At 33.1% G+C, this 15,363-nt stretch overlaps 2 protein-coding genes across 7 annotated transcripts in view; both read left to right on the forward strand.

Annotated features, from left to right (window-relative positions):
- The window catches only part of LOC123675744, a 244,034-nt gene that overhangs the window by 194,839 nt on the left and 33,832 nt on the right, over positions 1–15,363 (forward strand). For 3 of the 6 annotated variants that reach the window (XM_045611356.1, XM_045611276.1, XM_045611430.1), the window contains exon 11: positions 4,610–4,885. The exons of 1 other annotated variant lie outside the window; for it this stretch is intronic. In XM_045611356.1, coding sequence (XP_045467312.1) covers positions 4,610–4,885 — 276 coding nt within the window. Of the gene's footprint in view, positions 1–4,593; positions 4,886–15,363 lie in introns of those variants that run through there. 2 more of the 6 variants (XM_045611674.1, XM_045611593.1) reach the window with 2 other exon arrangements.
- LOC123676078 lies at positions 1,328–4,553 on the forward strand. Its single transcript, XM_045611803.1, has 2 exons — positions 1,328–1,785; positions 1,959–4,553. The coding sequence occupies exons 1-2, from the start codon at positions 1,342–1,344 to the stop codon at positions 2,139–2,141; spliced, it is 627 nt and encodes a 208-aa protein (XP_045467759.1). The 5' UTR covers positions 1,328–1,341; the 3' UTR covers positions 2,142–4,553.

Genomic DNA, 15,363 nt, shown 5'->3' on the forward strand with positions numbered 1-15,363 from the left:
ATCTTGAGCTCAAAATTTCAAGTTCTGAAAGAATCCCATGGATAACCAACAAATTGGTGTCGTCTACATAATTTGCCGTAACTATCACACTTTCGTCTTCTCCAAGACACAAATCGAAATTATCAACGTATACTATGAAAAAGAGAGGGCCGGCAACACTTCCCTGTGGAACTCCCAAAATCATCTCCTCTAGGTCAGATTTGAAGACCTCTCCCTTTGATTCCATTTCCACCATTTGTTTCCTTGCTGAAAAATATGATCTTACCCACATTAAAGCTGGTCCTCTTATTTGCCATATTTTTCCTGTTTTGTTATTAATTCATTCACATCCAAATAGTAGTATACTTTTGTCAGGTCTAGGAAAATTCCCATTGCCTCATCTTTGTTCTCAAAAGCCTCCACAATTTTTGTCACAAAAGATATATAGCTGTTTGTATTGAATTTCCTTTTCGGTATCCATATTGACTCTCCCTGAAGAATGCATTTTCTGTCAAAAAATTGATAATTTGCCTACAATATACCATCTCTAGGAGCTTTGAAAAGCCAGGTAGAATACTTATGGGCCTGTAATTACCGTAATCATTAATATCGCCTTTCTTGTGTATTGGCTTGACAATATCTATTTTCATACTTTCAGGAAATATCTCATATTTCAAAGAATTGTTTATAATGTAATTGATGGGTTGGACCATTTCTTCATCTGTTTGTTTGATCATTTTGTTTGATATTCCATCATATCCACTAGAGTGTTTATTCTTTAATGATTTGATAATTTCTCTGGTCTCTTCTAGTCTAATTTTCCTCAGTCGAAATGACTTATCTCCTTTCACATATTTGCATTTACTCTTACTTTTTGATATGTTTGCAGTCAATCTTGTTGCAGTGTTGACGAAGAAGGTGTTCATCTCGTTTGCAATATTTGGTGGATTACCAATTATTAGGGATAAATCTCTTTTCTGGGAGTTGTTTATCGACTTTATGAATGACCACATAGTTTTACTTTTATTTTTCCGATTTTTGGATGGCTATATCAAATTTGTCTCTTTTCTTCTTCTTCAGATGGTTATCATATTGTATATTTGTTTTCTGGTACATATCTTTGAAAGAATTGTCGTGTGTACTGAGCCCAAGTAGTATATCTAGTTTTTGTTTGATATTTTCTGCTTCTGGGTCCCTTCTTGCCGTTTTCTGTTTTCTGTTCATATTTATTTTTTTAAGCTGGAAACACTTCGTTAAATTTATATCAACTATTAAAGACCCACTTGATGGAAGGTTGAAGATGCAATATTCAAGGTATCGAAATGTTTTCAGAAGTTGATAAAAACCGCAAAAAAAGATTATATGAATAGCTTCGTAACAGAGAACACTTCAAAGGCGAGATCTCTAAGGTTGTTTGTAGATGATCTCTGCAGAAAAACTAGACCTGCAACAGAAATAATGCCGGTTAAAAGTTCTGATGGACAAGTACTAACATCAAAGGAAAAAATGGTGGAAGAATTCGGAACATATTTCAGTAAAATAGGAAAACGACTAGCGAAAAATATAGATGGAATTCCACAAAGGAAAGAAGGAGACCGTTATTGTAATAACACACTTTTTCTAGTTCCAATTTCTGAAGATGAAGTGAGAGGAATGATGAGAGAATTAAAAAATGGTGGATCTCTGGGAAATAACGGTATTAGAACTGAACTTATAAAAAATATCCAAGAAGAAATAATAATAGAACCTATAATGTTGCTTGCAAATCTATATTTTGAAACGGCTGAATTTTCGAACATTTTCAAGGTGGGTGTGATCAAACCATTATTCAAGTCGGGAGATATAACCATAATAACAAATTATAGACTAATCTGTTAAACATCTAATTTGTCTAAAATAGTGGAAAAATTGTTGAAAGTTCGTATAGTTAATTTTTTGGAGAAGAATAGAATTTTGTCTGATAATCAATACGGTTTCAGGAAGGGCACATCTGCACAGGATGCAAAAAAAGAAGTAGTAGAGAGAATTTACCAATGGTTGGATGGAAGCATGATGGGTCTCTGCGTGTTAATCGACCTTCAAAAGCCTTCGACACCGTATCGCACAAAAAGCTTTTACGAAAATTCCATCTCAATGGCTTTCGGGGTAAAGCACTTAAATAAATGAAGAGCTATTCATTTAACAGAACCCAATTTGTGAAGATAGGTCAACATTCGAGTGAAGGGAAAACTTTTCAATATGGGGTACCGTAGGGGACAGTATTGGGGCCACTTTTGTTCATTATATACAAAAACAGGTTATTACTAATGAAAGGAAAAGGAGAGACTACACTGTCATGATGTACGAAAATAGTACTTGGAAAAAACTGAAACAAGTAGCAGAAGGAGATCTTTCAATTATAAAGCAATGGTTTCGAGCGAATAAATTAACGGTTAATTTAAAGAAAACAAAATACTTACCATTTGCTGCTTACCAATCAGGACTTCCACATATGGGTTGACAACGAAACATCAATTCCCGAAGCTGAATACATAAAATATCTAGGAGTTACAATTGATCAACATCTAAAATGGGATGAACATATAGATATCTTGGTGATCAAATTAAGATGTTTACTTACCAAGTTTAGATATCTAAAAAAGTAATTGGATACAAAGAGCTTAATGATGGTATACACAGCTTTATGTCAGTCCCAAATAGGATATGGGATAAAAGGTTGGGGAGGAGCATATAGTTGTCATGTAAGGAGGGTTGAGGTGGTACAGAAATTGTTGCTTCGAATCATCTACGGAAAGCCTCTCCTGTAGCCATCAGACGAATTGTTTGCTGTTTCCAGGGTCACGAATCCTCACCAATTATTTGTTCTGCAGATTTTAATTGGCATAAGCGAACAAAAAATTCAACTCCAACCAACTGAGTGTAGATATGAAACACGGAACAAAACAAATCAATACCTTACCCCAAGAGTAGGAAAAAGAATAGGCCAGAGATGCTTTGCTTACCTAGCCTCAAAAATATATACCGCTGTTCCAGAGAACCTGAAAAATATCAGAGAACTCATTAAAAAGAAGAAAAAATTGAAAAATTCTGTAATGGATAAGGGCAGAAAATATTTCAATTCAATAATAAATCCCCAATAACTCACACCATTTTCAATGATTTTTTACTAAAGGAAATAAATGGATAACTTACTTACCGAAAATAACATTCCTCCATATAAATATATTGACGTAACTTGCAGTGAAGAATGAGCTTGTATTAGTGATATATTGTATGTATGAAATTTGCACTCATCAGTGATCATTACTGTGGATGATGTACTCTTGAGTATTTGTTAATTTTAAATCTTTTTGTTGTGATATGTTGTTGGAAATTGATTTTGATTTGTGGAATTATTTGAATACCGGCTACTGTATTTTATTTTGTTCATTCAGAAGTCATGTGCAGGATCAAGCCTCTGTGATTATATGTTTATAACCTGTAGCTTACAGAATTAACCATATTTTCATTATTATTATAAAAGGAGGTAAGAGTGGAATAAAAGGGAGAGACCTATGTCCAACAATGGACGAAAAGTGTTGTATGATGATGATGATTATTATTATTTGCCTACCATGTACATCTGCTCACTTTATCATGGTCCTAAATTCTATTGCCAACTATATTATTATTATCATAATAGGAGATAAGAGTTGAATAAGAATAAAATGGGAGAGGCCTATGTCCAACAATGGACGCAAAGGGTTGTATGATGATGATGATTATTATTATTATTATTTGCCTACCCTGTACAACACAGCTCACTTCATCATGGTCCTGAATTCTATTGCCAACTACCGGTTCATTTGAAAAGTAACACCAACATAAGAAAGAGGAAATATAGAAATGATCTCAGAATGTATATAATCGCAAATTCGGGAGTATTCTATTCCATTATTTGTTGGAAACGATAGCAAACATTTTGTGTAGATATGTAGTTATAGTGTTGGATGATCTAGATTTTGATTGTGTTTTCATTCGAATAATGAATGTTTTAATTGATACACTATGAGTAGTGGCTTGATTACGGCTTGGCATCATCCTATTAAAAAAAAAGTGTAACTAGGGAAATTTTCTGTCGGGTTTTCTTTTTTTTTTGACTTTGTGACATACAAGCTTGCTTATAGGTCATGAGTGCTTATTTTTATATTCATGGATCAATAATGTATTTTGAAATGAATAAATTTGAATTTGATGATGGTTTCAACATTTCCATGAATTTGCGAATTCACACTGTAGCTTTCTTCTGAAGAAAGGCAGAAATTATTTTTGCTGTCAATCCGTACCTACCTAGTCCCACTCTACCTATGGTTCTACCTATGGTAAGTGTATATACAGTTACTCCAAGGACATCCTGAAAAAACTACGTACTCACCAAAGAAGATTGGACATTCGTTTTTCCTAGGAAAATATAAAACGTGATCAATGTTGTGGAAACTCCAATATTCTTGTCATACCGAATTTGAATAGATGCAATATAAGCCCTACAATCCCAATAAACTTTTCAAAATGGCTAATAAATGATTGAACATCAACAAGAGTAACAAAACACATGTTCGAAATAATTCATTTTAGTTATTTTTTTCACCAGTCTGAGCCAGTTGCTCCAACGAGACCATCATCTGCGCTATTCGGATATCCTAGTATCAGTTCAGTTCAGAGGAATTCCATCCATGGGACTCTTCCTCCAGTGCCTTTACCACGACTTACATTACAAGCTCAAATAGCAAGCAGAACTGCTAGTTTGCACGAAGATATTAAGCAATTAGAAAACTTCAGCTCCAGTGAAGAAGAGGATAAAGCAGATTTATTGGATAGAAGTTTTCAAGTACCTAGACCAAAGAGCAGAAGTAATGCTTCTATTACTGTGAGTTCAGGCTTAGTATATATTACTGAAATATTTGAATTTATTATTAAAAAGTATCTAAATAAGTCGCTCAACGTGACTCCTGTGTTTCTTGCAGAGGGTATCAGTAATTTCAAACACAAATAAGAAAATCTCATTGTTGAAAGGCATTAATTCTTGTGAAATGATTATTTTCCTATTGAATTCCGAATGATTAGAAACAATGACAATTTGGCATACAGTGTCGACAAAAATGAAGAGCACGAAAACGCTTTCTTCTCGCTTGAACTTTACTCGATCGAATCTCTATTGTATTGTTTAGTATTTTTTCACGACATTCACGATATATTTATTCAAGAATAATTGAAGAATAGGAGATTCGAACCTAAACTTAAAATTTAAAGTTTTTATTTTCCCTTCGAAAGTGTTCACGACAGGACAGATAAATTTGATTTTAACCACGATTTTGTCAACAGTTGAATGGAGCAATGGCGCAGGGTTAAGGCGAAGCTCCCCTTCCAAGATCTATGTCATTTATGACGAGTTTGTTTTGAAAATTTTCAATGGCACATAGTGCCATAGATAGAAAAAAATATTTTTCAACAAAAATATTCAGTTATAATAAACTTCTATAAAGAGATTGAAATTTTCTGAATGAAAAGAGCACTATATCAATGAAGGGAATATTCATACATAACTAAAAAAAATAATTCGACAAAAATTCACTGGCCTTAAATTATTTAAGAATGATTAATACGAATTAGGCAAAAAGTGATGATTAGAAATTATGAAATTATTGAGATTTGATCAAAACCATAAAATATTGTGAATGAACTAGTTTTGCAGCATACCATTTTTGATTCAATCAATGCAATAGACAAAAGAAAACATTGTACAGCCTAAAAAGCCTGTTTATTTGATAGCCCAATAAAAATTAGAATGATGTAATATCCGAATAATTCAGGCTAGGTATCGGGAAATAATACTGGGTGATTTCTAATGGAACTTCAATGATGAACCTTCCGCTTATTTGATAATGAAATAAAATTCATCCAAACAACTTTGTCAATAATGATTTCACTATTGATAAATTCAGTGGACTATATGAATGCCATAAAATAGAAACGTTTAATGCCCGAATACAATTACTTACCTACTTGTATTTGTGATTTCTGGTACAATTACACATAGGTCTTAGTAGTAGTACTCTTACGATCTCTATACGGTAAGATAGGAAGGCTTGAAAGGAAAGTAAGGATTAAAGATGATGAGATATATACCTACAATAACCAGAATCAGGAGAACAGATGTTGTCTCCTAGCCTTCTTCGAAAATCCAATGATATTTACGATGCTATACAACACCATACTACAGTCCATTCAGGAATTATTGACATCGAAGCAGGCCATAAACGTCTAGTCGCGGCATTATTTCTAGTTACAAAAATATCACTTAAAATTGCTATGAATGGTTCATCATAGAAATAATCAGTAAATATTATTCATATCATTTTTCTCTCTTAAAGAACCCAAAATTTCGAAATTAGGAAGGCAGGTATACAATCATGATTGAATATATGGGAATTCAGATTCGATAACGAAAAAATAAAGTGGAATGCCTTCAAATTTCCAATGAAGAGAAGAGATATCCATCCATTTAAGAGTCGCCAATGAAAGTACCCATTAAAGATCATTAAAATATGCATATTCTCTCTCATCAGAGTCTATTCAATAATTATTGCATTCTTTATGGACACTGTGTGCAAAATTCTAATCGTATAACTCTTAACGTGTTATTTTATCCCAGCGATTATGGATCATTTTAGCTGTGGTAGCTGAACTGGTGAAGCAATCAGAAAAAACGTCTTGATACTTCGAATTGAGTGGCTAAGTGAATGAATTGACAAAATCATAACGAGACAGAAATAAATTTTAAAGGACTCATTTAGTATATGAAGAATTTCAACATAAATGTACTGTAACTTTCAAAACTGGAACCATTTATCAGCCGATGTGTAAATTACTTTCTAAAGTCACTATTTATTGAAACTGTTCATGACATGAATGATTGATTAAGCTTGTATGAAAAATATAGATTTATTTGTACACTCAAGTTTTCTATTTTTTATTGAAATGCTTTTATACTATTGAATTACATATTTTGCCCATAACAGCTCTGATTCACTCACTAAAAACATTTTTGCATGAAATTATTCTCAAATTGGGAATTTTAAAATTTTATTGCATTCTGTTATCATCTTTAAGAGATTGGGAGGTGAAGAAATTCTCAACTTTATTCTTCCAAATACAGGGTGTTTCCTAAACATGCGGCAAAAATTCAGGGGGTTGTTCCTTGGACTATTCTAAGAATATTTTGTCATTTGATGATTTTTGAAAAACCTATTTGTTTCGAAGATATAGGGGAAACAAAATTTCAGATAATAACATTTTATTATGAAAAATTACATGAAAATTCAACTCAACCTACAAAAACTGTTGAAAATGACCACCTCTAGCCAGCATACAAGCATCCAATCTTCTCCTCATTGACTGCCGAACCCTTTCAAAAACACCAGGATCATTTCTTATTAAGTTACACCCAGCAATGATCCGATTTCGCAAGTCTTCAACATTTTCTACTGGAGTGGTATAAACTAATGATTTTAGATAGCCCCATAGGAAATAATCTAAGGGGTTTAAGTCCGGGGAACGAGCAGGCCATAAATGAGGTCCACCTCTTCCAATCCAGCGATCTCCGTATGTTAATGTTAAAAACTCACGAGCAACCAAACTAAAATGCGCTGGTGCACCATCGTGCATAAACCACATTGCATGTCTTATTGCCAATGGTACATCCTCCAAAAACAGAGGTAACGTTTGTTCTAAAAAGTTGCGATACACGTCCCCGGTAAGTCTTTCTGGTAAAAATATCGGCCCTATTAGGCAGTCACCCACAATACCAACCCAAACATTCAATGAGAACTGATGTTGAAAACGATCTTCAATTACCTCATGTGGATTTTCGTCGGCCCATACATGGTTGTTATGAAAATTTCTTATTGCATTTCTTGAGAAATTCGCTCCATCGGTAAAAAGAATCAGCGTCAGTAATTGAGGAATTTGAACTAATGTGGTTAAAAGCCATTGACAAAATGCAATACGTGGGGGAAAATCAGTAGGAATAAGTGCCTGAACGCGTTGCATATGGTATGGGTATAACAAATTGTCTTTAAGAATTTTCCAAACAGTCTTATTACTCACATTCAAAGTATTGGAAATTTTTCGAGTAGAAGTACTAGGGTCTTCTTCGATCATGTCCAGCACATTCTCTTCCAGTTCCACCGTTCTTACTGTGTTTGGTTTTCCTGGTCCCCCCATTTTTTTCAATGCGCCTGTTTCATGCAGACGTTGATGAATATTTTGAAACAATTTTCTGTCAGGAATATTACGCCCAGGAAATCGTTCAATGTACAACCTCCTAGCTTTTAATGAATTTCCATCAGCAAGTCCATAAATGAAATGCATGTCAGTCATCTCGGTGTTTGTATAGCGATTCATAATAGTCAAAGATAAAATGTTAATTGCTAATACATCACAAAACAAATTCGAATGAAAACCGTGTTGAATCTGTATTCCTTTACCATCTGCACTTATCAATTTTTAGTCAAAAAACTGGCCGTTTTTAGTAATTGGAATGTTGTTAAACAAATTTAAAAATAAATTGTACCTACTTAGTAAACACAGTGCGGTACGCATTTTTATTTAAACTATTATTAATTTTAAAAATATGAAAAATGTTGTTCGCCCTGTATCTTCGAAACAAAGAGGTTTTTCAAAAATCATCCAAGGACAAAACATGCTTAAAATAGTCCAAGGAACAACCCCCTGAATTTTTGCCGCATGTTTAGGAAACACCCTGTATATTTTTCGATTAAATATTCAGTAAAAATTCTATAAAGCAATTAGAATTCATTAAATTTTAGGATTACTCATTGAATAACAAAAAACAGATCAAACAAAACGTCATTTCAAAATAGAATATAAATAAACTATAGATGCAATGCCAAGACCTTGTTTACAGGTCTTTTTCATATAGCCTAATATAATATAACTTCGGTCATGCTCCATGAATTTTTGAAATTCATCATTTGATCTGTGAACACATCTAGAGTATCTACAGAGAAGGTATTAATTTATCAACCACAATCAAAACAAAATATCCAGGTAAAAATCCATCAATCCAGCATTCAAAATAGCGCTCCTTCTACTTTTACCCTTGAATATACTTGAAAAACTTTTTGTTTTCTTTCTAGAAAACTGTTGAATAAGACTGCCATTTTCAAATAATCAAGTTTCCTCCAGAATTTCACATTTTGTTGCAAATATTCTCTGTATTCACCATAATATTGTACTCAACTTTTTATCAATAAGAATTTCCCTCTTATTAACTGTTTTGAACTTGTAACCAATTAATTTTATGTGATGTTGTCTTTGATTAATTAAAATCCAGATGCTTTTTGGTCAAATTTTATCCAGACTGATATATTGGTTGCTTTTGTTAATAATCAAATCATTCAATGATTCTTTGAAGGTGAAATCGTATCGCACAGGTTTTCTTCCGCTAATAATACAGTCTGTTATGAATTGCTTTCTTCTTCTTTCAAACAGTACTCTGAGAAATACTCAAATAAAATAATCAATGTGTGTTTGGAATTGATACAACTTTTTAGTTTCAAAATTTCTTGGATCAAAACCAATAACAAAAACTGAAATCTAACCTCCTTCCGATGCCAACCCGAAATCTGCAATTCAAAATGTTACTGAATGAGCCAGTACCAACTTAATTTCGATTTTTCACAGCCACCCGGGATGTCAATAATTCCTGAATGGACTGTATGTGATTACACAGTTTAAACTACAAAAGTAATTGTTTTGAACGAAGCAGGAATGTCTATCTGCGAAACGGGCGAAATTTCGAACTATATATATTCATTTGAGAAAAAAAAAAAATGAAGCGATTTCATGGGTCAGGAACGACTTTGTCACGGTTGAATTTTGTCGTTAGAAATAAGTCTATTTTGTTCAAATATCGAAGTGTCTATCGAGCCTCAGATCCCTTCATTGAACTTTGATCGATATGGTTTCTTCCATCTTCTTCCATCAATGTGCCGACTCGATTTTCTACGTATCTGAGTGTATTCGCCATTTTTCATTTTGGATTCTGTATTGAATGAAGGTATTGGAAATTGTCTGACTTGCTTCGAGAAATTACTAACGAGGACCACTGGTTTTTTTGATTTTCAAGTAGAGCGTAGAGCCCGATATTGTCTCTATAACGAATTTGTGGTGGAAATCGTTGAGGTTGCGACATTAGGATAAAGGAAGTCCTCCTTGTCCAGCAGCCTTTCCCTGATCTTCAATTCAGGTCTTGGTAAAGTTTTCTCTTTTCAGTTCTTAAAAAAAAAATAATACAATGAAATTCGTCATATTTTCTGTTATTATCCGTAGTTGAGTTGGTTTTGTTTTAGTTTTATTTTAGTTTCTTCCTACCTTACGCTGGACATGTCGGTAGCTAGCCGCCTTCAGCGACTAGATATCTTCCACTTTATTTTTGAATTTTGGAGCACATATTGTTTGTTATAACGACCTTCAGCAATTAGATGAGTGTTTTTTTTCTTAATTCTGAATTTAATCTTTCAGGCTTTTTTTCTGGTAAGGTTTTTTGTCATTCGTTTAGGTTCACGCAGATCGTCGGTGATCTTCGATCCCCCTATGGGAGATGAGGGGGAATTATCACCCACGAATTTTGTCGTTAGAAATTAGTCTATTTTGTTCAAATATCGACGTGTGTAATCGAGCCTTAGATCGCTTCATTGGAGTTTGGTCGATATGGTTTCTTCCATTTTGTAGACGTCAATGCGCCGATTCAATTTTCGACGTATCTCATTGGATTCGCCATTTTTCATATTGGATTCTGTATTGACAGAATACGTCGAAAATTGTTCAATAACAAGGAATTGGAAATTGTCTGACTTGTTTCGAGAAATAATTAGTAACACTTAATTTTGGATCGCTTGAAATATTGTCCACACCTGAAGTAATTATTGATGCCTTTGATTTTTGGTTTATTTTGGAGATTTATGGTATTTTGGGCCAATAAAATCGATATTCTCATCGGATTAATCAGGAGACCATTTTCTAATACGTAAGTCATGAAATCCCTAATGGGCGAAACGTAAATGAATTTTTATTTTAGCTTTTACTTGAGGTTAACTTCTAATCAAGTAATTGATCGTCGATCCTACCATCTATTCCGGCTGCAGATATTTCAGTTGGAAAATCGAAGATTCTTGAGGTCAAAAGAAACACTTTTTTCATTTACCATTTTTTCGGATTCGGTCCGGTTAAAAAGATATAGCCATTTCAAATTTTCATAATGAGCTAATTCCCCCCTGTAAACCGGAATACTGAAGTTTTTGCAAGTATAAGATATACCATTTGAACCTTGGAAATAAGCTACTAAATTCGAAAAACCATCCTAAACTCACTTTCAACATTCCATTTGTTGATCAAAGTAGTATTTATAATACAATAAATGAGTTATCCCAATTTCATTGACGATAAGGATTGAATGTTTTTCTCTTGATTTTCTATTTATATATATAATCATCACGGATTGAGCTGGCTATCACCCATATTAACTCTGATATTCATAATTCATATTCTTTCATTTATAATAACATATTGTTGTTTTTGTTTATTTCATTTCGTACAAGAATTGCCATTTAACCTTACATTCTCAAATAAATAATATTCATCTGTGAAACTTCTAACACAGACTCTTAGTCTGTGGTTTTAAGTTTGAACTTCAAATTTTTAGTGTTGCAAATTTAAACACAGCAGTTCGAATAATCTATGTTCTTACCTTAAATACTTATTTGCAGTATTTACAGTTCACACTGTTATACGCTCTATAGACCGCGGGCATTTCTGACAGACGACAGTAAATGACAGTTGTCAAATCAGCCTGCTGGACAAACAAACGGATCTACAAATGCTTATTGTGTGTTTATGTCATATTTAAAAATTTTTTTTTCTCGATAATGCCTCAATTTTGAGCGATTGTGAAATGTGGATGTAGAAGCGGCAGAGATAAGGTTTCATTCCACCGATTCCCTCTTGCTCAAAAAGACGTGAATTGTGGATTAAGGCAATTAGAAGATCAGATTTAACTACTGAGAAGTTGAAATGGGCAACTGTATGTTCAAAACATTTTTTAGAAAATATGTTCAAAGAATCAAGGAACCATAGGCATATAAAAATTATCCAATCCTTCTAATCCATTTACTTATGAACATATTGTATGAATCCAAACTTTTATAAGCTTTGAAGTCTTTTCCTGTGTAAACACTCTTCTTTTATACAAAATAGTTTATAATGTCGTACATTGAAACTTTAGGAGAGTCTTTCACAGCATCACATCATTCCCCAAATTTCAATAAATAAGGATCACATCCAAAAAATTCAAATTCAACATAGTTTATTGGCATTATAAATATACATAATACAATTATACAAAGTACATTGTTATTTATTTTGGAGTTATTTGATAGCTCCTATATCAATGTGAATTTTTTTTTGGCTTTGTGGCCTTTCGGTAATGTTAGATTAATATCAGAGCTGTGACGAGCACTGAAAAAAAAGGCTTGAGCACTAAGCACTCGAAAAAAAGTGCTTCGAGCACCAAGCACTAAGCACCTTTTTTCACAAAAGACTCGCGATTACTAAGCACTTTCTAAAAGTAATTCGAAATTTCGAGCACTAAGCACTTTAGAAGTGCTATCTAAATAAATAAATAATCTAAATAACTGTTGAAAGTGAAGTTTTTCAATCGGAATACATATGTTTATAGGAACAATATGTATTCCGATCAAAAAATTTCACTTTCAACAGTTATTTAGTTTATTTATTTATTTAGATAGCACTTCTAAAGTGCTTAGTGCTTAGTGCTCGAAATTTGGACGTGTAAGAAAAGGAATACAACAACAGAACTTTGTAGAAGAGAACTGATTCGAAATAGTAAATTTTTGCGAATAAAAAAATCAGGTTATTATTTTTCAAAGATGACAATATATACAGGATTATCAAAATAAAAAATAACGGGCAAAATGAAAAACAACAAGTTCAAATTTTTTAAATGTGGATTTTGAATTTTTAACAAGTCAATTCTTATTTGTAAAAAAATGACTATATTTGAATGAAAGTAAAAATTGAATTGTCACAATAATGAATGATACTAGTTAACCAACATATAGATTGAATATCAAATATGTAGCAGGAACCTGCATGGAAAGGACAAGTGTGACGAGTTATTATTCCATACTTGAAAACTTATGACTTTATATTGTTGGGCTGTCGTTCAGCTTTATTATTTCGTCATAATGTCTGTAATTTATGAATTTTGTGCCAGAGATGGTCAAAAACAATGAGGTTCGACTCAGTGATGATGAATTCGTGCTGAAATTCGATTCTGTTCGTCCGGCCGAAAAAATTATAGTTCTCGGAGAGATATTTAAACTTTAAATTTTCAGGATATTTTCGAATATCGAATGTCGCTGTTTAGTAGGTCGGAATCCGTCAAGGAATTCCGTAGATATAGCCGTTCGAACAATTTCAAGAGTCGTAATGAATATGATGTGGATAGCTCAACCGGAAACATGAAAATTTCAAACAAAATATCATAATATTCAATATTTCCTGCACTCAAGAACAAAATAAAACCGAATCAGCATGGTTTCATGCCCAAAAGGTCAACTAAAACTAATCTTATTTGTTTCTTTGAACATGTACTACAAACTTTGGATGAGTCCGGTCAGGTTGACGTAATTTATACCGACTTTCAGAAAGCCTTTGACAAGATCGATCATAACATCTTGTTGATCAAATTGAGATCTAAGTTTGGTTTTGCACCGAAATTGATTGACCTGATAAAATCATATTTGACTGATAGGATGTGTATTGTTGAGGTTGGGAATTGCTGCTCTATCGAGTTCTGTGCATTATCTGGAATTCCTTAGGGATTCAACCTCGGGCCTTTGCTTTTTTTATTATTCATAGATGATATCGTCGATATTATAGATGTAGCAGTACTGTTGTTCGCGGATGATTTGAATATATATCTCAGGATACTCAACCTTGATGATTGTATCAGACTACAGTCGGCTCTTGATCGGCTATCAATGTGGTGCGCTAGTAATATATTGAGCTTGAATATCTCCAAATGTTACGTTATTACATACACAAAAAAGAAAACAATGATTGAATATGATTACAGGATCAGCAGCTCAGTACTTACTCGTGTAACAGAAATTAGGGATCTGGGGATTTTATGTGACACTACTTGTTCTTTTGTACCACATATAAATCAGTTAATACTTGCTGCCAATAAAACTTATGGATTTATAGTTAGAAACACAAAATACTTCTGTTGTTCAAAAACTTTGATAGCTCTATTCAATAGTTCAATTAGAAGTAGGTTGGAATATTTTAACATAGTTTGGAGACCTATATATGAATATCACAGGAGAAGAATTGAGTCAGTTCAGAGAAATTTTTATAAATATTTAATTTGGAGGGAGGATGGTGTTTACCCACCTATAGGTTGTGATCATAAATTATTACTTTCAAGATTCTGTGCACAGTCCATGGTAGATAGGGTAAACGTGTGTGCATTGATGTTTCTTTATAAAATAGTTAATGGCGGAGTTGATTGTTCGGAGATTTTGTCTAGTTTGCCATTTCTGGTTCCCCGTTTGGGTTCCAGGAATGAGGAGGGAGTGGGGAGAACAAATTCGAGTCGTAGATCACCAATTTGTTATTGATGTAAGTTGTTCAACTCGCTCGCAAGTATATGTGACATACATCACGATTCTCCTCGGTCCATCGTGGAGGCCTATTATTTTCACAGCTCTGTGAGCTGATCTTGGGTTGGGTTGGTGTATCTCTTTTTTTCATCTCTTTTTTTATGATTTTTTTGTACATTGCCATTCGTAATGATTGTTATATTGTTGAAATACTGTAATTAAAGTTGTGTTTTCCTGTAATTGGGGGTCAACCCTGTTGGAAATAAAGGACTTATTATTATTATTATTATTGTATAAAAAAATTACAAAACCGACAAGTTTGGCATAACCATTACTAGGCTTCGGATGAATATGCATTTGCATAACTGCATATTCCAATGTATATTTCAGTTGAAGTTTATATTTTAATCTTTTTCGGTTTTAAATGCATATTTCCAAGATAAAATTTGTTTTATTGTTTTTAAAGAACAAATCTAATAGAACCGTACTATGAGCAAATCCCAAACAGGTCTTATGACATTTTATGACCTACCCAACCCGCAAATAATGCAGTATTCGGAAAAAAAAATTATCCCAAATAATGACATTAACAACATCTGGTAAGAAAGTTAGTTAACCTTAATAAAATTTCATTTTG

Source organism: Harmonia axyridis, chromosome 1 (genome assembly GCF_914767665.1).
Source record: "Harmonia axyridis chromosome 1, icHarAxyr1.1, whole genome shotgun sequence".
NCBI lineage: Eukaryota > Metazoa > Arthropoda > Insecta > Coleoptera > Coccinellidae > Harmonia > Harmonia axyridis.

What these genes read in the sequence shown, in the direction of transcription:
- LOC123676078 (XM_045611803.1), top strand. Translation starts at nt 1,342, where the DNA reads ATGAATAGCTTCGTAACAGAGAACACTTCAAAGGCGAGATCTCTAAGG. An exon ending in AATTTTCGAACATTTTCAAG is followed by an intron (nt 1,786 to 1,958) that starts GTGGGTGTGATC and finishes ATACGGTTTCAG; the next exon opens with GAAGGGCACATCTGCACAGG.